At 40.6% G+C, this 26,617-nt stretch overlaps 1 protein-coding gene across 5 annotated transcripts in view; it reads left to right on the plus strand.

The window, feature by feature from the left end:
• The first annotated feature begins 632 nt into the window (after positions 1–632).
• LOC125727401 (rho GTPase-activating protein SYDE2-like) overlaps positions 633–26,617 on the plus strand; it is a 31,834-nt gene continuing 5,849 nt past the window's right edge. The window contains exons 1-7 of one of the 5 annotated variants that reach the window (XM_049004074.1): positions 912–1,013; positions 8,042–8,234; positions 9,050–9,709; positions 14,553–15,649; positions 19,038–19,164; positions 24,595–24,776; positions 25,008–25,239. In XM_049004074.1, the coding sequence (XP_048860031.1) occupies positions 8,054–8,234; positions 9,050–9,709; positions 14,553–15,649; positions 19,038–19,164; positions 24,595–24,776; positions 25,008–25,239 (2,479 nt within the window). In that variant the 5' untranslated portion in view covers positions 912–1,013; positions 8,042–8,053. Of the gene's footprint in view, positions 2,739–8,041; positions 8,235–9,049; positions 9,710–14,552; positions 15,650–19,037; positions 19,165–24,594; positions 24,777–25,007; positions 25,240–26,617 lie in introns of all 5 variants that reach the window. The other 4 variants (XM_049004076.1, XM_049004075.1, XM_049004073.1 and 1 more) reach the window with 4 other exon arrangements.

Genomic DNA, 26,617 nt, shown 5'->3' on the forward strand with positions numbered 1-26,617 from the left:
ATTGACTTTGAGGAATATTTTTGTACAATTGGGGGTACTAAACTTTAACAGGGCTGTACCCTTTTCTGACAGTATAGAACAACGTTTTATATTTCCACCTACACCTTTATAACTCGATAAAGCGAATTTTAATTTATCTTCAAGTGGCAAAGCGCTGACCGATAGTAGCGTAACTGCGTGTAACTGAGCCCGTTTCTATGAATGGCTGTTCTGCACGCCGACATAGTTACGTTTGCATAGTAACACAAAATTTCCTGTCGGCAATATCAGAACTTTAGAAAGCTATGCGCACAATGTAGCGTTATTTTGTAATAGTCTTGTTAGCAATAGGACATTTGGAAAAGAATTTGCAGAAATATCTTAGGTTGACAACAAGTAGATGTAGATAGTAGATGTCTAAAGCCCGCTAATAATGTTTTAAAATCCATTAACTCCATTATTTTCCATGCATTAAATAAATTCCATAAAACTGACAGCTTGAACAGCCGAATGCGTGCGGCAGCAGCGCGATTAAAGTCCGAATAGGTGCGCCGTGATGGTGCTTGGGCAACCCGCTTAGCCTTTCACCTCCGCCAGAAAATATTCCAAGTATTTGAACAGCAAGCGAAGAGGGAGAGAAGGAAGGAGAGCGAAGGAGGGGGAGAAGGAGGGGGAGAGACAGGAGCAGAGCAAAGGCAAGTGAGCGGGGGCAGAGCAAAGCGAGCCATGTGTGCGAGGCAGAAAGGAGACGGGGGTGAGCGCTGGTAAGCGATCTAAGCGGAGCGCTGGCCGCCCAGAATGGGACTGTTCGCGGACCGCTGCGGGCTTTCAGTCGGAGGAGTTACGAATCGCTTCGGCCCCCTCGAGCGCATCTGCTGAAAGCGGACAGGCGGACGGGGAGGGGGGGCAGGAGAAAAAGAGAGGAATGGCCGATCCTCTGCGGAGGACCATACTAGCAAAACTCCGGGGGAAGAAATCCAAGAAGGGGAGCGCAGTTGGCGGATTCAGCCTTTCGGCTAACGGGGGCAGAGAAGGTAAAGACGAACTTTCGCCAAAACGAAAGGAGCAGAAGCAGCGAACAATAATTATACCTGAGTTAAGTGATATGCCCGACACTATGTGGGGTGAGGCGAGCGTTTTTTACGGGGGATTTAATAATAGCGACATGGGTTTAGTGCGTGAGAATACAATGATTACCAATGAAGTGTCCCAGTACGGGGCTTTCATGGACATTAGCTTCAGACTGGGGAATGATCGGGCCGGTGAAAACCTAAGAGTTAATGAGGAGCTCCTGGGGGTCCGAGATCAAAGGCAAACTTCGGCAAGGGAGAGCGTCAAAAATGCGGCGGGGTTTAATAGGCAGGAGCTTAATTTCGCCGGACAAGTGCGACCCGATTGCTTTGGGAGTCGGGGACAGAATCAGCACGCTGTCCCCGTCCGAAAGTATTCACTTGGGGACTCTATAGGATTTGGGACGTGTGAAAAATTCACTGAAAACAGTAAAACTGTGCGTGCAGATGTTAAAGTGACAGGCAGAGACGAAGCTTTTTCGAGGAATAAAAGCTGTGAAGATGATTTACTGATCCCCTGCCAGGGAAGGGGCTTTATCGATGCCTTTGTGGTGAGAAACAATGCCGGTATGCGGACAGACGATGTTAATAATGAGACGCAGACCTGTCGGTTTCAGGCTCCTGGGGTGTATCAGTTTGATCGTGATAAAGTAGAGGAACACATTTTGATAAGAAATATAGAAAGTTACGGGAGTTCACCTGAACCCACCAGGGAGAATAAAATAAGTTTTCAAAATACTGCGTTTTTCCCCACCGAACTGGAGATATGCGATGGGAACGATCGTCCCCAGTGCGTTAGAGATGGAGCCCAACGCCATTCGTTAGACAGCGAAGACGACGATTACTATGATAATGAAAATCTGCCTTTTTATGAATCTGACTCTCAAAACATTGAAATTAACGATGGAAGAAGTTCTTGTCAGTCTGAAGTCAGAAACTGCGGCAGTGCACTAGAAACTGATAGACTTACGATCCAGTTGAAAGAAGCCTACAATTTACTAATAAATGCAATGCAGGATATTCGTTTTGATTGTCCAGTAGTGGTCAATGGATTCGCTGGCCAGACGAGCGCCTCTAGTCACTCTCAGGACAGTGTTTGTTCACAGTCCTCTGCAAAGGTCATAGATAGTGACGCATGGTCTTCCGGAAAAAACAGTCCTCAGCAGCTGTCAGACACAGATTCTTTAATACTGAATTCAGTTAAAACTCACGAGCCGTGTTTCAAGATTTCCCTAATCAGCAAGAGCTATGAGAGCTTCTCAGCTACAGAAACGAGGCCACTTCTTCAGAGGTCTGTAAGTGATAGCGCAATCGAGTACCCCGTAAGTCTGTCGTGCACCAAAAGCCTTGCTTCCCAAATTTGTGTTATCCGCGACTGTGAGGAATTGGGCATGGCGTCTACAATGGATGGACATAAGGAAAAGTCAATATGTCATAGCAGCAGACGTGATTTAAGCAGGGCCCAGGGGGTCTCCGCTAAGCCCCACGGGGTGACAGTCAACAAGATGCAGGAATGGATGCACAAAGGACGCATGCTGTCCTCAGAGATGAGGCAGCGCCTCACGGGTTCGTCCCCCTGTGTCCATGGTGCCTCTAGTTCACAGTCTGGCCAGGGGTTTTCAAACAGGACAAAATCCAGCACCCAGACGACCAGAATGCAAGGCAGAAAAAGAGTACCACAGCAGTCAGGTAGGCATGCTGCCCAGCGTGGTCAAGGATCCACCTTCTCTTAGACCCATGAATCTTGGCATCCCTCATTAATGTTCCATCTGGTGTCCCTCTCATGGATTGAAAGCAAAGGGGTGGATTGATCTCAGATCTTTGCTGTCCCCATAAGCGGTGGTGGGACCTTTCTTCTTCTCACTAATGTAGAGCCATTTAACATTCTTTGGGTGTCTGGTGACAGTTGCCCTCTAGCTAGATAGATACTAACACACTCATTTGCCAAAAGTCTGGTGTGTTATGGGTTTTTATCATTATTATTTATTTGTGCAGATTCCAGATGTTGGACTCAATTGTATTTGTATCATGAAACATATAATTTAAGAATGTAAAAGCTACTGAGCGTGCTAAACCTAACAGTTAGAATAATCTAAGAAAATACTTGAATATTGAAAATCTCATAATAATCTCAGCATATGCATAGATAGAGCCAGAATTGATTTAAAAGGAAAATAAAACATAAAAATGCGTCATTCTACGCCAGTTTTGTTTTTGGTATTTTACATTACAGTATGATGTGTACAACAGAAAATTGGTTAATATGATCAGTAATGTTCTGCTTTGCTGTTCAAACTGAGGTGCTTTCTCACAGTGCACCACGTTTTCAGGTTCTGAGTGTCTGCTTATGCCGTTCAAGCTTCAGCTGACTGCTGAAGATGCACGAGATTTGCTGTGTATTGTTTTTTGTTGTTGTTTTGTGTTTGTCTTGCATTACTGTTTTGCTGTATGTCTTTATGTCTTGCTCGGTGTCTAATATCCATTGATATGAACGGTGTCTGAGCCAAGATCAGTTTCCAGCTTGAGTTATCAGCTTTAGGACTGAATAAAATTTCTTTATGAATCAGATTGTTAGTTTGATATTTAATTTGTCCTGCTTTGTTTTTTGTTCACTTTATCATTCGATTCATATAGTTTTGAATGAAATACTTTAATTTGATGAGCATGTCGACTTAGGATTGTGAATGGATTTTTGAGGCATATAAAAACATTTGTAATTGGAATTGAATACTGGCAACAAGTCACGTAAAGCTACTTCTTTGAAGCGTTAAAATTGTCTGGGTAGATTTTAGGCTGATTTGTTACCTCAGTGCTTTACCCCAGCTATTTTCTATTCATTATCCACTGGATGAAACAAAAGATCTAGAAATGTAGCTAAAATCTCTTGTGGTTGAACTTTACTCTAAAAAGGTGAAGGCATTCTTGTCAACAAGACTTTCTGACTTGCTAGTAAATGACTTAACCGTCTTGTTGGTTATCAACTTCTTGTGATTTACATATTAAGCTTGGGTAGGACAAAAAATGCTGTTGGAAGGAAGAAAGTGGAAATTTGACATAATTGACATAATTACATTTGAAATAAGTACATTTCTGTGGTTGTGTGCTGTTTTATTGGAAAAATATACTTATGAAATTATTTGTAATTCTTCCTTTTTCGGTCCCTGTACTATGAAATCAGAAGTATGCGCTGGGTGGATTTATTTCTGTGAAAATGTGATTTAACCCGTAGTTTCCCCGTTTGAGTCAAATAAGGTTGTTTGATGACTGACAGCACTCAGAACCAATGAAAATTTTGGGGGTTGGGAGGGGGCACTTGGGGTGGGTGGGGGGCTATGGTGATCAGATTTCAGTGGGGACCAGTGCCACCCTGCACTCCCCCTGGCTCTGCCACTGCTCAGATAATCATTAAGTCGCGTCTAACGCTGAGTTAATATACTAAGATGATGAGTGACATTGCCTGGTTTCTATGTGGGAAACAGAAAAGCAGCACAAGAAACATGCAAATCTAAACTCAAGAGTTTTGTTTTCCAGCAGCTGTTGAAGTTTCATAAAAAAATGGACGTAAAATGTATTAATAAAAATACAACCATTCAGCATCAGTGCAAAAGGCAGAGTGAAAGGACCCCTCATTTCCAGGGGTCTCACACAACTTTAAGTAACATCAGTCTATGTGTGAACTTGCTTTGATGGAAATATTTATTTTTTTCTCCATATTGTAGAAGACGACTGCAGTAATACTTAAACAGCATAGATACTATTCTTTTTGATTAAAATGAAAACAACATTGAATGCTACTCCTTGTTAAGAGTGGGTGATTTTTTTTAATGTCCAGGAGGATATTTATTTATTTAGCAGTCACTTTTATCCAAAGTGACAATTGTTTTGAGAACGCAGTCATATGGTTCCTGGAATATTTTTTTTTTGGGGGGGGGGGGGGGGGGGGGGGGTTGAGGGCCCTGCTCAGGCGCTCAGGCGCTCAGCCGTAAAATCGGACTGCTGCCACTGAGATTTTTAGCAGCGACCTTCTGGTCATGAGCACGGCATAGTAACTCGCAGAGCGACACGAGACCCCCAGGATACCAAACACGTACCTTTGCAGACGGTCTGACACATACGCGAGATATAGTTAGATTTTACCAGCCTTACTTATGATAAAACTGTTTTAAGAATCCAAATATTATAAGCAAGTTTGCAACAGATGTCAGAAATGTAATGGCATCTGTTGCCTTTTTCTTCACTTTCTGCTTCAGGAAGCGTTAATGTGTTGAGTTATTGCAGGGACATGCTGCATCAGTAAGACTGAACATTCTTTCGAATTATGCATTACCTGGGACATCTGTTGCATTATAATCTCAGGCGTGGGTATAAAAGCCATTTTTTTTTCCAAAGTTCAGTATGATGACAGGCAGTCGTCTCATCTTCATAAGTAGGCCCTTTATTAACACCCACAGAATGCTATGCTGGGTAAGTGCGGGAAAGTACAGGAAAAGTACAGGATATCTACAGTAAAGACTCGAGAGGGACTGCACTCAATGTCTAACTATGCATTGCAAAGCTACAAAATGAAGCCAATCCTTTTTTTTGTTTTTTGCGGAGTAGGTGGACTGGTATTTTTAAAGTTAAGGGTGGTTACTGTCTAACTGTTTATGCAAAAAACACAACTATATCCTTATAAATGTTACACATGTTAATATTTAGCTTGAACACCTACGTTTCACCATTGCAAGTCATTAAAAAAAACACAGCAACAGTAATATTAGCATGTAATAGCATGCCATTATACCATCTTGAGAAATTGTCTGATTTCTGTATGTCCTGTATTTTCCGGTTTATTAGAGCTAGATTCTATAGAAGCCTAAATTCCGAAGCATTTCATCTGAAATAACAGCTTCAAAATGACTTCTTGGCAGCTTCAGGGTTTCAAGAAAGCGAAAGACCCTTTTTTCCTTAGGAAAATATTTCATCATATACATGGTGTTTTAATGTGTATGAATTCAGACAACAGCCAAAACAATCAAAACCTTATATTCATATCAAGCATTGTTAACTTTGAGCCGTGTTCTGATTAAGCAATCCTTGGAGAAAGATATTTCCCTTTGCCAAGCATCTAACCACAGAAAAACTATTTATAGCCATGACTGCAATTTTAACAGATTATCACTGAGAATAAGCAATGACTGTATAAGCCATTTTAATTAGCTTCTATCAGTTTAATGACTTATTGTAAAGAATGAATTTTTGTGTTCCTGACACCCTGCTCAGGATGAGAGGATATAAGATGGATGGGTGGGTCAAGGAATATTTCTGCTTAGACATGTTTTTATTCAGTTTCTGGAAGTTCTCCTTTCACTGCTTTAGTTTTTTATTTTGCCCCAAGACTCGTGTTTTAAAAAACCACCATAATTGGTTTTAATGGCATATATCGGTAATATATTTCCATTTTTACTTTCAGCATGCAAAGTAGCCAGTTTCTTTAAGTTTGCCTTTATATTAGTGGATATGTTTAACTGTAATGGTGAACTGAAATAAAGCAAAAGTTTTGGCACCGCATGATATTTAAACGTGGTGACTTACGCGTAGTCGCGCATTTGTTTATCTTCTTCTGAATGTGAAAAGGAGGAGTGGATGGTAGTAAATCTTTACTGGAATGTTTTGCAGGTGAGAACACGCTCCTGGTATGCTGTGAAAACCTTAGTTTAGAGGTCTTCACTTCCTCCTACGTGATTCTGATGGCAGATCAGCGCAGCCGAAGCCAAATGAGCCGTTTTAATCACATGACGATGAAAATCTGTCATGTTTTGAATTTTGGAAATGACACCCTATGAGCCCTAATTGTGGGTAGGTGTGAGGTGTTTGGACAGAGCAGGTGACATGGCCCCTGGCTGTGCTAGAGAATGACTTGTGTTCCGTAGTTGTAGTATTGTTTAATCAGGGAACACTATGCTGTTCATGGAGTAAATATTTTTCCTGTGAAATAACTATATCAGCCAGACATTTTGAAACCTGTCTCCAAATGGTGAAATTTAAAACAATAAGAGACTTGTCCTACATCTGTACACACACACACTCGTCGTAATATTTACACATGTCTAAAACCACTTTAAACTAAAGAAAAAAACACCCTGATAGTAGGTCATGCGATAAGCATATGTTTTTTCCTCAGTTGTGCATTAAATGAACTTTGAATCTGAGTGCTTTTACTCGGAGTCACATCTTGTTTCTTTACTGTATTGGGGGCAAAATATTTTATTTTGAACAGAATGTTAGGCTTTTATGGCACAGACAGGTAACACTTATGCAAATATCTGTTGTAGTCATGCATGATCTGTAAAATTTGTTTCCGTTAGGAAAAGGAACTAATCATTAACTCAAGGAGGAAGTGGTCTGAAAGCGGGCATATACCCAGAGAGGCTCTGCTCTTACCCGTCTGAGCCTGTCGGGCTCTTGCCTTTTCTTGCTTATATAATTTTTTTTCTAAAACACATTATTTATGCTGTCTGAAGCTCCTTCACATTTTGAACGTCTTGCCTCGTTGACACCCCAGTGCGAAGAAAAATATTAAGGCTCTACTCTTTCCCCATCATACATCCTATATTGTGACATCGTCTAGTTAGGGAATCTTATGGCTTTAGTAATTATGATGTTTGTAGGCATGATGATTTTAATACCTTATACTTTCGGAACCTGGTTACACTAAATATCTTTTGACTTAAATGTGTTATAGGTTGACAGTTAGCATTTCAGTTTCATGTCCATAAACAAATCATCCATTTTAAGGATTAGATGGTTTCACAACTATAGTTTAAAAAACGATTTAGGCATATTGGCGTCTGTAGCAGACTGCTTTCCCGTCTTGCAAAGACATTAGCTCGATGTAAAGGGGGATATTTAGGCATACGATTAGGCCTACATGTAGCATGTGCGAAACAGTGTAATCTGGCCTTTCTGCATTCGTTGTCTTTAATCCTGTCCTTCTGCTACCTTCCTTTTAGCTTTTATTACGAATGTGGACTTCGGAGTTGACACAGCTTCCTGTGCTTGACCCCGGTTGTTTTGGAGTTCACACATTTCCTCAGCCAGGAAGCCATCCCCGCAAAATTGCGCTGGCAAGATGCGCCGCAGCCCTGCAACCTGTAATTGGAAGTTTTTGTTTGGTTAAGATGAAAAGCAACAAAACAAAAACAGGTCCCTGTACGATATTTTTTTCAGGCCATCATGCAAAACATATAGTTCTGTCCTATCAGTTCACTGTAATTATTTGCCTGTCAAAATTAAGCTTCTTATTATGGTTTAAAAATGCTTTTAAACAAAAGCCGGTTAGTAGCTGTAAAAGAAGCTATGCTCAAAATGTGTAACCTCAGAGAATATGGAAAAATCTCTACGTATTATACATGCAAATATAATACACGAACAATATTTATTCACAAAATTATTCATTCTGTAGTTACGAGTTAGTTAGCTCAAGAGGGTCTGAAGGCTATTATGTTTGTTTTATCGGTAAATTATGTTAGCTCTCTTTATTAATTAATGAATTATGTGTTTCATGATACAAATGCAGTGCACGAGGTAAAAAGCATAAAGTACATTTCCAGGCAAAAGTATAAAAATTTGTAAATATAAGCTCACGTTAAATAAGATGCATCACAGACCCAGGGAGAATGGGCTCTCTCTTTGAGTCTGGTTCCTCCCAAGGTTTCTTCCTACGAGGGAGTTTTTCCTGCCACTATTGCCTCTGGTTTTAGTCTCTGGGGGCTTTGGGCAGGTGTATTGTAAAGCACTTTCAGACAATGTTGTTATGGAAATGCTTTATACAAAAATTTAATTGAATAATACTTAATGATATTTTTATCGGCTTTGTTTTTTTATTGAGTAATATGCTTTTGCCTGGGTGTTTCTTAATGCTTCTTGCCTTATGATTAATGCTCAAAGTGGGGGCCATGAAATTGATCATTGAGAATAGTCCTTTTCTTGTTTGAAGACTTGAATGGTTTCTCTTTCAGCTCTCATTGAAAATGTCCACAGCTCCATCACAGCCACCGTGGAGGTGAGACCGAATGAGCCTCCGCTAAACACCATCACTGTGTCCAAGAAACGTAACTGGCTGCAGCAGAGTTCAGTGAAGAGTGCTGCCACTGAGGATAGCATGCTGGGAGAGGAGGATGTAGCCCGGGCGGCTAAATCTGCTAGCACTTTATCCGAGGCCCACAGGACAAGCCTCACAGCACCATCACTGGGCCTCTGCAAACAGCCTTGTCTGCAGCCAGCTCACACCACGGTGAGCCAGGATGCGAGCACCCCCCAGCCCAGGTCTGTAGACCCAGCTGAGGAGAACGATGCAGATGATGAAGGAGAGATCTGGTATAACCCCATTCCCGAGGATGAGGAGCTGGACCTGTCCTGTGACCCGGCGGTACGGCCACAGGCACTCCCCGGGTCAGAACCGCAGGTCCCTCGAGGCACACCGAGTGGCGGGGATGCGGGCAGGATTCGGGGGCCATCTCCGACCAGTCCGGAAGGCACAGAGGAGTGGCAGGGTGGCCTGGGAAGTGCGGCGGGTCACATGAATGCCGTACATTCCAGTGAGCCTGCACAGCTGCACAGGCAGATGTTTGTGTGCAAGGCATCAGAAGAGAGGCCCACGGCCCGGATCACAGCTCTAGGTACGGTGTGACTCTGCATTCTTACTATTGCCAATAATAAGAGGAGTCAATTTGCAATAGGCATTCATGCCATTTTATACCAAACACCAAATAAACCATCCATCCATCCATTTTCCAAACCGCTTATCCTACTGGGTTGCGGGGGGTCCGGAGCTTATCCAAATAAACCATACATTATAAATAATATAAATTTGTATTGGTATGACAATTTTAAATTAGCTTGGAATATGTCTCATAAATCATTTAGATAATATGTCACTTCTCGATAGCTTGTCATAAATGCAGTTATGTTAAGAACCGAAACAATTACTATATTTATAAGTTTGACTATGTTTTTGGAAATATGCAGAATGTTTGTCACATTTTGTTGCATTAAGAGAAGAGGACAGACTGTATGTTTGTTATAAGGAAACTCATTTTTCTTTTTTTATTTAAGAGCAAATTTCCAAAAATCACTCAATCCCCAAGACTGTCACTGACCTAAATTCAAGCTTCCTCATCAAACATTACAGCATTGAGAAGCAAAACTCAGTCCTCATGTGATCCGATGCATGCTTTCCATTGACTCGAAACAGTAAATCTGTTTTCATAATGTGGAGATTACAGTATTCTAGTTCAGGCTACTACATCTTTTATGTTTAATTATTTATGGATTCCTTCAGGTATGCTTAAGATATTTTGTGTATCACATTTTGTGCTCAAAAATATTACAAGTAAATACTATATTTGATAACTACATTTGAAGAATAATTCACTTTTTTCTCCACATAAGAGTTGCAAATAAATATGCAGATGTTATTGCTGATGTAATCAGACATACCAAATGTGCCCTTGGCTTGTACTGATAGAGATCTAAAGAAAACATGTTGATATACCAGTTGGTGGTGATTTGTTTTCAGGGAAATATTTATATTTAGCTTTTTTTTTTTTAGGATGATTTAGTTTGTGGCACTTTGAGATTTATTTTAAATGTAAAGTGTGTTACAAATAACATCTATTATTATTATTATTATTATTATTAATATTATTTGTCAGATATGTTTAATATAAGCACAAGAAGATTTCATCGCTCTGTTGCTTAAGGCAATAAGGCCAAGCAGTTTGTTAGATAATTAGCATTAACCCTAAACATAAGTGTTTTTTTTTTATTATTATTTTTATTTATTTTAAACTTTCCTATTTAAACATTCTATTGTGGATAATATGTAATTAGATGCATATCCTTTATGAATCTTAAACTACTGTGATGCTGATTTGTTGCTTTGATTTCCAAATTCATTTTGTAAATCCTTGGCAGTGACAGCATTGTGGTGATTCTTAAAGGCTGAATAGTGCAATCAGTAATAATATTTTAGGAAAGCCCTTTTACTGTGTACATGTAGGAGTATGGGCCAGGTAAAAGTTCTTAGAGTAATCCGCATTTTATGTAATTTGCTTTGCTGTCACGTTGATGGGCTTTGACTGACATGTTACCGACTCCCTGAAACCATTAAAACATCCATAATCCTTTGGGATGCGATCTGAGCCGTCAGGCTAAATGAAGGTGACGAATGCACAGACAGAGTGACTGCTGTTCACATTGTTTATAATGTTATGAGGTTTTGTAAACCTGTAGGACTTATACCTGAGCAATGTACAGGACATTGCAATTTTTTAATTTTTTACTACATTTAAAGACCTTTAATTAGCATTCCTAAGCATACTTGCCAAACATCTTTTCCTTTGCAGGAAAGAGAGCTGAAAAACTGGTATTAATGTGGCTTCTGATTATTTTTAAATGCTATTATATTATTCTTATTATGTTTTATATTTGAGGCTACACCATGTCCTTTTATTTACCCCAAAACTGCATTTCCAGTTGGAGGACAAGGCCATACTTTGACTGGCATGCCTGTCAGAAACCTTGGCCTTTCACAAACCTTGTTCATTCTGGTCCTTGTAAATACTATCAGGGGCTTAATGGCTAATGTTTTGTGTGGGTTATCAGAAGCAGGGTGCCTGGGGGGGGGATTGGGGGGGGTCAGGGTTTCATTGAGGAAAACACAGCCTAGCAGTTCTGACATACCTTGGGTTGTGTTTCAAGCTTTTGCAAAGGATCGTCGGGTGAGGGAGTTGTGTTTCAATCCGATTTCCTGTTTCCATTTTCGCTACTGAGTACATGAGCTGTACAGTCATAGTTTCCTGAACTGTTGTTTGGAAAACTAAACAGAGATTCAGAACTCAAAATATATGGAAAGTCAATCAGATGAAGGCTGTGAAAACTCAGCAGTAACCAAAACATCGGTACACTGGGCATACTGTAATCTATTAGTAACCCCCCGCTAACAACTTTTTGTTCTTGGAACGTTTACCGAAGATTTCAGTTAAGGTATGGAAATGTGGAAATGTTCAGAGTGCCTAGGGCCTGGTTTATCGAAGCCTTCTTAACACGTCAAAAAGTGTTAAGCGTTAAGAAGGCTTTGAGAAACTGGGCTCAGTTTTCCTGAAGTTCCCAGAACCTTATCCCAGTGCCACTACTACTGCTTAGACTAATAAAATAAATGCAAATGAAGGATAACGTTATTGCTTTATACTACAAAGTTTATGGGTTTGTGGCTGTATGGTGCATTTGTAGTTTACACATAGAACGCTATTTATTAAGTAATATTATATATTTTTAAATTCCATTGAGAGCATGTTAAAGTAATAATTTTATCACGCTTACCTTGGCAGAACCTTTGTTAAAATGTAAGCCGTGGAAATAACGTTCTATTAACGTAACAGTAAGGACATTCTCTGCCAACTTTGAGAAGACCTTGACATAACGATAGCTAAAATTTTGGCAGCGTTCCCTGTTAGCTGGACTTTAACTTTGGTCCTGGACTGCTCTGTATAAGTTTTCAAATTAGCCAAGCTATTAAGCACACACTTAAAGAAATTATGATGTTACTGGAACCGTTTTAATCTGTCTAAACTATCTTAGAACTAAAGTTATAGTCAACCTGAAGAGAAATGAAAAAGACTAAACTTTAGTCTACCAGTACCAGAACCACTACGCTGGACAGCCAGTACCTTAAAATCATGGGTTCCCGAAGTCCCTACCCACAGATGTTATCTGGAATTTTCCGCTGTGCTTGCTCACTGTTACTCGCTTAAATAGCCCACTGCTGGGATCTGGGGAGCATATCTCCACCAGCTTCCTCTTTTATAATCTGTGCAAATTGCTGGCAGGAATAGTGAAAAGGAAATATTCATGAAAGAAGGGGACTAAACACGGCCGTGGTTATTAGGGAATTCTGCAGGACACCCCCTTCCTTGGACGGGGCTGTGCTTTGCAGGACAAGGGGTGCCTTTGTCCCTGGTCTGTGCCGGCCCTCCTGCCAGAATAGCTCAGCAGGCACTCTGAAAATAGAGCTGGCCCCTCTGCCAGTCCGTGGCTCTGCACAGAGCAGCAAAGAAGCAACAGAATCACTCTTTGTTTTAGAAGTACAGAGAAACTGCATCTCCAAACAAAAACTGAAGTGGAATTATACTCAAGTTGCTATTTGAATGAACGTTTGGAAACTATTTGGCATTTAGTGACAAGATACACCATGGTCAGACAGTTTGAAGGCCACTTGAATCGGCCTAACCTTCACGCAAGACCCTGTCATAATTAAAATATTCCACACTTGTCGCTGACAGATGAAAAACACATTTCTACAAAATCCATCAGTTCTGCAGAGTGAAAAAAAGCATTTTCTCAGACACTACTTTACAAAATAAACCGTAAATGATATAGTGACACACCCTTAGCACCAAAAATCTTTGCGCAGCTGTCAGGGAATGATTTATGTGGACTTACGTGGATTGTTGTCAGCAAGGCAAATATGCCAGTATCAACAAGATACAAACTAATCTCACTTTATATTCACAATTAACAATGATGTTAGTTGGGTAGCTATTTAGCTGTCAACGCTAAGTTGTTAAAAGTAGCAATATAGAGTAATCAATATGAATGACCATCATGAATACAAATGTTAAGTAATACAAACATAAATACTAGTTAAATAGATGCCTTAATAAAACAGCTTTCCATTGGCCAATTAGATGTTATATGCTATCAGTAGATTACATTTTCCAGAGAAGAATGGGCATATTCCATCTATTCTAAAAAGTCACAATCGTCTTAAAGTAGTTGTTGTTTTCACCAGACAGTGACCATATGTACGTAACAAAATGGGAGAGTCTATAGAACAATTTTTTCTGGGTTTGGGCCTGAATCAACTTATCTTATTCTGTCTGTAAGATAAGTAACAAATGAATGCTGGCGGAAATCCCGTTAACGCTGTAAAAGACTGTCTGCATTGTGTTTGTTTTAACAGACCGTCTCCTGAGATAGTAGGAGGAATTTCTCATTCTCATTGAAAAAAATACACAACAGTCATCAAACTGGTCGCATGCCATGTTGGAGTGTTAAAGCAAGTCAGTGTAGGTGGTTTCAGCCTGACGTACTTAGAACAAAAGCTGTCTGGCCTGGAGGTTTGTGGGAAGTGAATAATTTACTTGTTCACTTGTTCTAACAGAATATGGATTCAACTGAGGTTATTTTGAGGGCAGTGTCTGAGTCTTAGAGTAGAAAATCTTTTTATATATTATATGTATATATTTATAGCTAATGACTTACCTGAGGTGTCCTTGGCTGAGCCATGTCAGATCATATATCATACTTTTCTATTTTTATCATATGGATTTTTAGCTAGCATTTAATAATTAAATACAAATCGATCATTTTAAAATGCAGGCTAATATGTACTATTGTGCAAGTAACCTTAACGTGTGTTTACACAAACATTTGTATTTCATGTCTTTTTGTTCCATCTAGATACCACTGAAGGGTCCGGGTCTGGTTTTTCACCTCCGTCAAGCCCCAACCCCACAAAGAAGGGAGGTTCCATCAACTGGTCTTTCCCAGAAAAGATCAGGTCTCCACGCACAGTGAGGAAGCTCTCCATAAGGATGCGGAAGCTTCCAGAACTGAGCAGGAAGCTGAGTGTGAAGGGAGCCTCCACGGTAAACCAGGCAGAGTCACGACACCCGGGTCCCAAACTGAGCCATGGCGTAGACCCTAGCCAGTGTCCCCCATGCCGCCCATCCAGGGGCGGCCAGACAGCAGCTAGCAGAAACGTCATTTCCCGCTACCACTTAGACAGCAGTGTTTCCACGCAGAACAACTACAAAAAGAAGAGCAGTCAAGGCTCAAAGTCTGCCAGTAAAGGAGGGTACCTCAGTGATGGTGACTCCCCGGAGCTGGTAGCCAAGTCGGGGAAACACGGTTGGGAAGGTAAAGGAGGGAAGAGCAAGGAGCCCCCAGCGAGCGGCACCTCGAAGCCGCACGGCTCCGAACTGGACATTGACGCTTTCCGTCACTATAGCTTTGTGGATCAGCCGAAGTGCTCGCAGTACATCTCAGGCCTTATGAACCTGCACTTCTACGGGGCCGAGGACCTGAAACCACCCCGCATGGATTCTCGAGAAGTCTTCTGTGCCATCCAAGTGGATTGTGTCAACAAGGCCCGCACAGCCCTGCTTACCTGCAGAACCACCTTCCTGGACATGGACCACACCTTCAACATTGAGCTGGAGAATGCTCAGCACCTCAAGCTGGTGGTGTTCAGCTGGGAGCCCACTCCACGCAGGAACCGAGCCTGTTGCCACGGCACCGTGGTGCTGCCCACACTCTTCAGGGTCAGCAAGGCCCACCAGCTAGCCGTCAAGCTGGAGCCGCGGGGCATCATCTATGTGAAGCTCAACCTAATGGAGCAGTGGCAGAACTCACTGGATGGGCCTGACGACGGTGACCACGAGTCTCAGGTGTTCGGGGTGGAGGTGTGGAAGGTGGTGGAGCGGGAGAATGTCGGACGCATGGTACCCGTGCTAATTGACAAGTGCATCACAGAGATCGAGAAGAGGGGGTGTCAGGTAAATCCAGACATATTTTTAGCTTTAAGAATTTTGCAGCCGTGGTGTGTCGGATTGTGCACACTGATGCTTGTTCTGCTTTTGAGTGTCGCATGTATGTATGCATGTAGTGAAACTTAGACTAAATACTATACGTTATGATATTTTGACTTTGCGATGGGTATGATGATTCACTAAATATTCAACAATTTATTGTAAAATAGGCTTTGTGTTAATGATTGTGCCCAGCTGTAGGCTCATGTCAGTGTTCTAAGCATATTTATGGTAGGCTAGGCTAGGCTACGATGTTTGTTGATGAGGTTAGGTTTTCGACTTACGATATTTTCACCTTACGGTAGGTTTTTCGGAACTCCATTGTAACCTCGGGAGCATCTTTATTTTAGGTGACAAACTGACAAATTCACGACTGAGATTCATAATAGACCAGTTTTGAAGTGTAATTAATTGTTTTGAAATGTACAATTTTTTTTTTCTAAATTTAGCAGACCTTTTTCTTCCAAAGTGACGTACGTTTTTCGGAAAGCAGAGTTAGACAATCCTTGCTCAAGGACCCAATGCTGAAACTGCTCTGATGATCGTAGGACACAAACTTTCCGATAACAGACACAGCAACCTAAAAGGCTGAGCCACATACTGCCCCCGATCGTATAAATCATATAAAATGAGAATTTCAGTAAGATGTGTGATACTGTCTTCTGATCTTTCAGTAAGATGTGTGATGCAGTCTTCTGGTATTTCTGCCCTGTCACAGTCATTGTGCACTAAGTAATCTCTGCTTTAGATTCTGCTGCTTTGTGCGGAGTGGTAAAGTATTTTGGCCCCGTTTTCAGGGCAGGCGTGCAAAGAATGGGCACACTGACACCAGTTAACATTCCCTTCTCTTTTTGGAAGTTACTGCAGTCAGAGTAAGACTGTGCTTTTGTTTCTCACTAATTAAAGTCAAGGCTGCAGCAGTAAATGTGTCTGGCCACAGTTCACATGCTATTCCTCACTATTCCGCTCTGTTTTGGGCTTTCCCTGATTCTTCCGGGTCTGCGTTAAGCTTTCAGCACCGGCAAAGTGGGGAGTCCCTCACACTGATGCTTGGCCTTAATTAGCGGGGCAGCCCATCCTGGCATTCGAGACCGTTGGGTTTAGCAAGGAACCATGCAGGATATGATCGATTCATCAAAGTAACCTCCTCTAGCCGTTATAACAGCAGAGAAAATTCAAGGCATTCTTCCTACAAGAGACATTAAATATTGGTCTGTTTCATAGGATGAAACAGTTACATAGTGCATTTAAAGTTAAAGGACAGCCTAGAATTTGACTATGCCATCACCACACAACCAGTTAGTAAGATGTCAGACATGCCCTGGTACATACTTTTTCCATGTTATAAAGGAAACTTCTTTTATTTCACTTATATTTTCATTCATAGTTGTTCACTCAACTTTCCAATGCTTAACATGAATAAAATAATGTGCAGTTTATGAAAGAAATGGAAAAGTGGTTAAAAGCTGTGGTGTGCAGAAACTTTTTACTGGTAGGGTATAGAGGGGGAAGGAGCCTTTTGCTGCGTCTGTGCTAGAAAGAGATCTGCGGAAGATTAGAAGGAATTTACAGAGCTTGTCACAAAGGCAACCGGCACAGACAAACTTCTCAGGGAAAAAAAAAGCAAAATAACAAGATGTCTTGTAAAATATAATCAGGGTCAGGAGTTAATTTCAGTCTCTTAAAAACGAGGTGCGCGTCCCACAGTGGTGAAAAGTCTGAAGTGTGCCTGACTGCTGTGAAAACACGGGGAAGGCCTGCAGCTGTTACGGCTTTTGATGTTCGCTCAGTCAAGAGACTGGGCCTCTGTCTGCGAGCTTCTCGGGACCTATGTGTGGTATGCGTTTAAACATAGTGTGTGCCCTGAACACCAGCTTAGATGCTTAAGCTGGGCAAGAAAAGGAAACTGAACTCATGCTGCCCCAGTCGTGCGGGATTGTGGGGCAGCACAAAAATGAGCCTAAATGCACAGCACCTGATCTTCTTATCAAAACCTTTAGGGTCGTAGCGGATGTTTTAAGATGCCTCTGATTCATGGCATATGTTGAGTCCTGTGAATCACTCCTAGGGGCGGCATGGTGGTGCAGTGGTTAGCACTGTTGCCTCACACCTCTGGGACCCGGGTTCAAGTCTCCGCCTGGGTCTCATGTGTGTGGAGTTTACATGTTCTCCCCATGTCGTCGTGGGGTTTCCTCCGGGTACTCCGGTTTCCCCCCACAGTCCAAAAACATGCTGAGGCTAATTGGAGTTGCTAAATTGCCTGTAGGTGTGCATTTGTGAGTGACTGGTGTGTGAGTGTGCCCTGCGATGGGCTGGCCCCCCATCCTGGGTTGTTCCCTGTCTCGTGCCCATTGCTTCCGGGATAGGCTCCGGACCCCCCGCGACCCAGTAGGATAAGCGGTTTGGTTAGAGAAATGTGGTCGGGGGTGGAAGGTTGCTGGTTTGAATCCCCAACCTGCAAGATACCACCCCTGACCTTTAAATAGTAGCTATCCTCTGCTATGTCACATTTGGGTCAAATACAGAGGATACCTTTCATTGTTGTGTGCTGTGGTGTGTCAACGATGACAATTAATAACTTTCACCTCAGTGTTACTTCCAAAACCTTGGTAGTTAAACACTCAGATGGTGTGGGGTATGGAGGTCTTGTTGCTCAGTCCTCTTCTACTTGGGTCTTAGCTCCTCTAATTATGCTATAAAGCGTTGTTTCTCAAACCAGTCCTTGGAGACTCCCAGACAATCCATGTTTTTGCTCCCTCCCGACTCCCAGGGAATTTGGAGGGAGTAAAAACGTGGACTGTCTGGGAGTCCCAGAGGACTGGTTTGAGAAACACTGCTATGAAGCAGCTAAACCGTCCTCAGGAAGTACCTGTCAACACTGCAGAACTTCCTTTTCTTCAATTTAAGTGCTGATAAGCAATTGTTTCCTAATGCTGAAATATTTATCACCTGTAGATCAGAAAGTCGTAAACGACAGAAGGAAATGTTGTTTTTATTATATCTTAGCCAGAAACGAATGGGGAAAAATTGGTTAAAAGTAGGGATATTGTTTTCTGTTAACGACGTGTCAAATTGTGGAAGTTGTTCAGATTGTGTCCTAAGAAAATAAAGAGAAGAGAAATAAAGAGAATCCATTTATCTTTGCCATAGACATGTGTGAGCATCGCAGCGAGTTCATCACTGAAATACTGTACAGGCCCACAGACAAAGGAACGTGCCTTAAAGCGACATCTACGATTATTTATGCTGGCGAGCCAGCGCTGCGTTTCTCAATGAGTAGCTTTGCTCGATATCGCGTGGTGTTCGGCATTGTCTGCTCCACCTGGGCCTGAACCCCGGCTGTGTGTTTTGACAGGTGGTGGGTCTCTATCGCCTCTGTGGTTCGGCAGCGGTGAAGAAGGAGCTGCGTGAGGCCTTTGAGAGGGACAGCCGGCTTGTGGAACTTTCCGAGAACCTGTACCCTGACGTCAATGTCATCACAGGTAGGACTGCTTCCCCTCCTGTCGTTTTGAAGGCAGATTGATTTTTTGGCATGCAAAATGTACTGGATTATTCTTAATTCTTTTTACAGAAATTAAATAAAAAAGACAACGTATATTATTTATTTATTTATTTATCCTCATATATAAAAATACAATATGTTGTATTGCTATTTGTGTTTTCATCTACAGAACTGAAATTAATAAATGATTTACATCATACATTTCAGCAGTGTACACAGGTTTCGACAAATTGTACATTGTTACACACTTCAGTCTTAAAATCCTTTATACATTTTTTAAAAATAAAATCTACGATTATAATAGAAGGAATTAGGCTGGAAAGATCCGTTAATTTGCCCACTGATCCACAATTTCCCTATCTTTCTTGGGTGTGAGACACCTCTGGGAATTCATTCAAAATTAGAGTTAACATGTGAAATTTTCCAAGTAGTTGGAGAAATACAAATATTTGCGTTTGCACCCTACCTTACAACTTTAATTGTCAGTTTTAATTGTTTCCTGTGGTTGTTGTAGTTTGTTTTAGCAAAGTGATTAGTTTTTCAAATTGAGAATAGAATGACTAGCAGTGTTGAATGTCTTTATCAGTTACAGTTGTGTACCAGTCTTAACACATGTCTTATCTATGTACAAAACATTCCAGTGTGCGTGTTACATGTTAGGCCTTGCCGGGGCTTGTTACAAGTGTCCCGATATGAACCCTGCTTGTACTGCCTTTATCAAATCTTTTTTATCTCCAGGTTCAGACACGCAATCTTTCTTCTGACCATCCAAGGTCACCTGAAACTATTCAACAGCCCAAAGCTCTTTTTTTATCTGATAACCAAACCAAACTGGCCCAAGCAATAATGAACCACATGTTTTGTAGAATACAGACATTACCTTTAAAAGCACTTGTGCTTGTCTGTGCAAATTTTTGGGCAATTTTTTTCCTTTTCTGACATGACGATATTTATCTGTGAAGTTTTAACAAAAACAAAATACAAACTCAGAATTGTTTACAATCCTCAGATGTTGAGGCGTTTCAGGCAGTCTACTAAAGATACAGGAGAGTGTATCCGGGAATAGGATGACTTCACCTGAAATTGTATCATTTCTGCTTCAGTCCATAAAAAACTGCATGTCAGAGTAAAGAACAGAATTAACAGTCGAACAGTCTGGGAAAAAAAGATCCGGCACCAACATAGATATATAGCCGATTTTTGTGAGCTCTCTAAATGTACCCTGTGATGTGAGGGGCTGTTGGAGATGAATGGGAAACAAGGAAGGGGGTGGCGGGGGGGGGGGGGGGGGTGAGGTTGCCTGAGCTAATAATCCCTAGAAATAAAGCAGCGTAATACGGCTAATCGAAAACAGCAAATGGTGAAGGCAGTTATCTGGAAAGAGAGTCTAGCCCAGAGCTTGTAAAACATGTTAAATGTGTGTTCATCTGTTTTAAGTTGTCTCATGGAGCAATATGTGGTCTAGCAATTCAGGAACAGGATTTATGGTTTAGGAACACAGGATGGTTTTTTTAAAGGTTATAACCCTAATTTCTTCAGTGAACATCTGCTTGAGTAAAAAGATTAGATTGTGTCAGACTGTCAATGGATTTGGTCCTTCAAAATAACAGCATGCCTAAATAGGTATAATATTAAATAAATAGAGTTACAATGTATGGGTACAACTTACTCTTAAAGCGCATTCTTTCTAAAATGATTTTGGTAGCACCTTCTATGAATGCCATGTCTTAATCTATGAACACATTCACAACACATTATAAAGCATTCATAAAGCTTTATAAACATGGCTATAAATATTTATAAAAAGGCATAACACATTATAACCATGTTTATTATGCATTATTAATGCGCTTATCTATATAATACACTATAGATACCTTCATAATACAGTTCAATGCATCCTTAATTCTTATACGAACCATTATAATGCATTTTGAAGGCATCTATAATGCATTATAGATAAGAATTTCATTGGAGCTTATGAAGTGTTATAATCAGCACTATAATACATAAAAATGCTATAATGCTTTATTAATTCTTATACTGAGCATATACTTATAATGTATTATGAAGGTATCATTACATTATAAATGACTGCTTCTAGTGAAGTGTTATTACGATTTCCAAATTAAAACTGCTGATTCGTGGTTAGAAAATTACACAAATGGTTTGAAAGTGTCAGGTTATATGCTACATTTTAATTGAGGGTTGTTGATCACCTCGGTTGAGGTAACTTTCAGTAGTAGTGTTGCAGGCTTATCTGCCTTCAGCAAATTCTGCTTCAGTGTAAGTCATCTGGGAGACAGATGGAGAGGATCGATGGAGGTGAAGAGTTGGCAGTCAGTGATCAGTGTCACAGACCCCCTATTACCTTGTAAAGGCTATCATGTGGCATCAGCTTTTAAAATGAGAAATTTCTCATTTGTGTGCATGTTATTATTTGAAGAGAAAAATGTTCTTCTAAGCATGAATTTTTGGTTTCAAGAGCAGATGTTACTTTCCCAAAAAGAAGCCATAGGCAAACTACAGGCTCAGAATGAAAGGAGTCATCAAGGTCTGTCAGAAAGCCAAGCTGAAAAGAGACCAGAGTAAAACTGAAGAAAAAAATAATAAAATTGGCATGACGTTTGACATGGGACAGAAATAGTGCTGATCGGAAATAGCTCCAGAGCGTCTTTTTTATGTGGTGGGTGAATGTTTTGGCTGGAGTTAGGAGTGGGGGCTGGTATGGGCCCCCAGCCTCAGCAATCACCACACGCTACACGCCACCCTGCTAAGACATGGAAAGTCATTAACAAGTGCCCGCTTTGTTTCCGAACAAACACAGATGGTATTTGTCTCATGCACTGGGGATTAGCTGAACTCCAGGCTGGCCAGGAGGTGCCCCTGGATACAAAGAGGTACAAATCGCGTGGGTGTCATAATCGCACGCGAGGCGGTGGCGGAGGGCACAGGTGGGGGGGGGGGGTGTGTGCCCATGTCCCGGTCACTTCTGGGGGACAGAACAAGCCCACGTTTGTTTTCGAAAACCATTGGGGGTGAAAGCAACTACTTTTAAGTATGAGGTTGACCAAGGAAACATGGCTTGGGTCTTAACGTACATAAAAATGACTACGTTTCTACCCACTAGACCATCGGACAGATTCCTGTCAAGCTTTTGTCGCATGTTAGGGTGAAGTAGCTTTCTTTTTGCATTCTATATTGTGGATGTCAGTGCTTCTCTGTTGCCTTGTCATGGAAGAGAACTTTGAGAGCACTTACAAAAAGCTTACCTTCTCCCTCCAGCCGGGACACCTCCTTTACTGCTTGATGTTGTCCATCCTTTTGTGATGACAGTCAGGGCTAAGGTGCTCTAAAAAGTAGCAGGGGTGATTCCGGGCTGGTTAACCCGTTAGGTGACTTCGGAAGGGCAGCTGATTTCACTTTTAGTGAATGAGTGCAGTGCAGTTGTAAATTGGCTGGATAAGTCGGCACCCCTAGAAGTAATTATGCAGTCCATGGTGCCGGCACAAAGCAGCTAAGTGATGTGGGAGAGGGGAAAGGTGTCAAGGATGGCATTAGATTAGTATGACGTGTCTATACATATGAATATATAGTTAAAACATGAACATGATGAAAACATCACCATTTCAAAATGAAGAAGCAAAAGCTATTAGGGACTCCATAAAAATAGTATGACCAAAGATTGTTAATAGGGTCATCAAATGATTTTTTAAAATTACGATTAATCGCATTCATTATTATTTATAATTATTTATTTTTTAATCTATAATCATGTTACTTATATTATTTATTGGATTTTATAATAAATATTTTTATTTTATTTTTATTTTATTTTTTATTTAAATAACAGATTTCCTTTTTAAACCTCATATGCAAATCAAGACTGTATTCAAACAAATAATGGTGTGACTAAAGATCTGTGATTTCAGCCAAAGTGTCCACATGGTGCCTGAATTCTTACTTATAAGAATATTGCCTGCACCATTAGATTTAGTAAAGCAGTAACATACTGTATTTGGAGTAATGCACTGTAAAATCTTCATTTAGTGTCTTCACTGTTGTATTCCTTCACGCAGGTTTGCCTAGGTGTGTTAAGCCTGTTTTGAAATGAAACCTTTGTAATTACCTCAAAATCTGCTGATATATGCCAAAACTTAGATATTAACTTCGCCAGCATCAGATTATGGTTTTTGAGACATGACTAATTGAGGTTCAGACACCAAAATTGGTAGGAATGAAACGTACCTCTCATATTCTCAATACCACATGCATCAGCAACCAACGATGACATTTGTGTGTTTTAGCATTTGGTATTTGAAAGATTGTTTTTTTTATTTACTGAATTAAAGATTCTTATACTAAGCAACCAACATTCACTGGAAAAAAAATGTTTTTCCAAAACCAAAATAGCAGACTGGGAGATCTTTTGTTGGTGAATTTTCAATATAAAAAACAGTTAATATTCCCACTTAAATACAAACTAAAACCAGTTCTTAAGCCTGTTGTGATTTTCACAATGGAAAGGGGTGTCAAAAGAATATGATGTATCGTGAATGAGGAAATTGCAGCACGTTGGGGAAATACAGAACTGGAATAAAGCCCCAGTTGAGAATAAAGTAACAAGAATAATAATTTTGTACTGCAATGCAGTAAATGTATCATGTGAAGTGTTTTATAGGCATTAATTGAAGGGTGTTATTTTCCACTTTGGGTGAATGTAGAAGATGCCAAGAAGATTAAGATACTATATCATTTAATGACTCATCTGCCTTTAACATGGAATCTGATGCATTTTATTTTATACTTACTCTTTGAAAGACATACCTTAAAATGACATATTTGGGTACCAAGGCAAAAAGGGGTTGGAATAAAAACTCAGGTGGTAATTTAACAGATGAAAATATGATAGAAGATCTTGGAATTCGATCACTTAACCACGTTGAAATGTTTAAGCATTAAATACCCTCCTCTTAGTTGATTTGGTTTTGGTTTATCTTTAACAATTTGAATTTGAGGTAAATTCTCACTAATCTTTTTCCTGGAATAGCTAAACAGTTTTTGTGATAATGGATTTCATTTCGGCATTCCAGTACCTCCTTAGGAGCTTTATTGGTATTCTGGAAATAGCGATCAGTGTCTGAATGTATTTATTACTGGCATCTTAGTATACAAAAGTCTGTGAGATGTAAAATTTAGGTTGCGTTTTTACTGCACTATTTGCAATACTAGGCATCATTTTTAGTGTTTTCTAAATATCCGCCCTCCCGTTTTCCGAATGAGAAATATAGTTTTGACATGTTAGCGTGCAGTAAGCCCTGCCAGAAAGTGTAATGACTGTATTGGAGCAGGTGTGATTTTTTTTACATTTCCTACCAGTCAGTGTGATCTGTCATCCTGAATCTTCCAGGTGTTCTAAAGGATTACCTGCGGGAGTTACCATACCCCTTGATATCCAAGAATTTGTATGAAGCTGTTCTTGACTCTGTGGCTAAGAGGCCCCTGCGAATCGGTGCCAATGGGAACGAGAATGACCACACAGACTCTGAGCACACTGTCGGTCTCCTGGAAATCCTGCCTGAAGTCGAGAAGGTAAGTGACATGACAGAGCAGGCAGTAGTGGTTGGCGTGAGTGGTATAATTTATACGTGAATTTGTGTTATCATTTATGTGTATGTTGAGATGTCTGCCTAGGGCATTTTCCTGGATTATATTGTTTGAGGAATTCTAATACAAATGTAAACATGTGATTGCTTTGGTAGTGGAGCACTTTCAAATGATTTTGAATCATTTTCATTCGATTGTGTCTCTTGTCAATGGCAGGCTACCTTACGGAGGCTGCTTGACCATTTGAAGCTGGTGGCCTCTTACCACGAGGTGAACAAAATGACCTGCCAGAATCTGGCCGTGTGCTTCGGTCCGGTGCTTCTCAGCCAGAGGCAAGAGGCATCCAGCCATAGCAAGCGGGTTTTCATTGACTCAGAGGAGCTGGCCAGTGCCCTGCACTTCAAGAAGCACATCGAGGTGCTGCATTACCTCCTTCAGCTATGGCCAGGTACTCCATATGGCTCACATGTGTTTGCCATTCATTGTTTTCTTATGCCTTTATTTGTGAGACATTATTCTCAGCTACATTAAGAAGAGCTTAAGTAACCCTAGTTTATTACACAGATGTTATGAGAATAACTTGTTCAGTGTGTTCAGGTTGTTAAATATGGCTGTTTTGTTTATTTGGCAGTCATTGTCTTTTGCTTTATACTCAAGCTTATACTCTGAAGTTTAGAACACTGTCGTGTCCAGCCCTGAGCCATTAACTTGCAATTTCAATGCATTTGTTTGTCTCGCAATGTGCAGAGATGTTATTTTATCAGAGTAAATCTTACATGGCTTTGATTTCTGAGGATTGTTGGCCAGTATTGCAAGAATATGTTTGTTGCTGAACATTATATCAGATATTAAATGACCCATGAAAAGCTTCCTCAAGAGTAAGAAGCCAAACAAAAGGCATGTTTATGGAAAGGAGCCAGCTAACGAATATTTGTGGAATTCAAGCGTTCATGTTTATGCAGATTTCCATATAAGAAAACGCTTCTCCTATGACCTGTAAGTGATAAATCTGTTAAATAATACACAGATATGCTTGATTCCATCCAAGTTCTTTAACAAAGGTTGTTTTCATTGGCATTTCATATCACCATTCTGTGGATTTTTGGAAGACTATTAAGTACTGATGGGGACAAGACTACCTATATCGAGTCCAATTCAAGACCAAGACCTGCATAACATTGCCAACTTTCATCAGCTAACTGGAGTGAGATTTTCAATTTGAGACAACTCTGCACACACATCCACATGTATTTAAATGTATGTAGATGTAAGAGTTTTATTACCTTGTAAATAGTCTGTAGGGTTTGGAAACTACCCCAACGCTTTTGATGTAGCTAATTTTAGGTTTGTAATGGAATAATATAGATTTGCCATAAGATTTCTTGCGTGAGCGAGAGAGTCTGAAAGCCCGAGTGTCAGGCCAGATGCGTGACAGCTGGCAAACCTGAGTACTAGTCAAGACCAGGACTTTGGGGAGGGGGGGTCGAGACCAAGTCAAGACAAGTAGAAATACTTTCAATTCCAAGACAAGACTGAGGAAGTGAAAAAGTGGTGTTAAGACTAAGACCAGATTTGAGTACTAAAACACTGACGTTAAGGATGATATTCTGGACGGTTTTAGTACTTACTCATATGGCTGTAGTGTGGTAATACTAATATGTAAGTAATATATTGCTCTGTGGTTTTGTTGCCTATGTAACATTTTTATCTAAAATAACCCACAGTATTTTACCAGTCTTAACTTAAAATCTTAACTTAGTGGAGCAGTTCAGGCTTTCTTTGGAGTACAACGCAGAGTATGTTCAGGCACTTTAACAGGCAGCCTT

This window comes from Brienomyrus brachyistius, unplaced genomic scaffold, assembly GCF_023856365.1.
Source record: "Brienomyrus brachyistius isolate T26 unplaced genomic scaffold, BBRACH_0.4 scaffold96, whole genome shotgun sequence".
NCBI lineage: Eukaryota > Metazoa > Chordata > Actinopteri > Osteoglossiformes > Mormyridae > Brienomyrus > Brienomyrus brachyistius.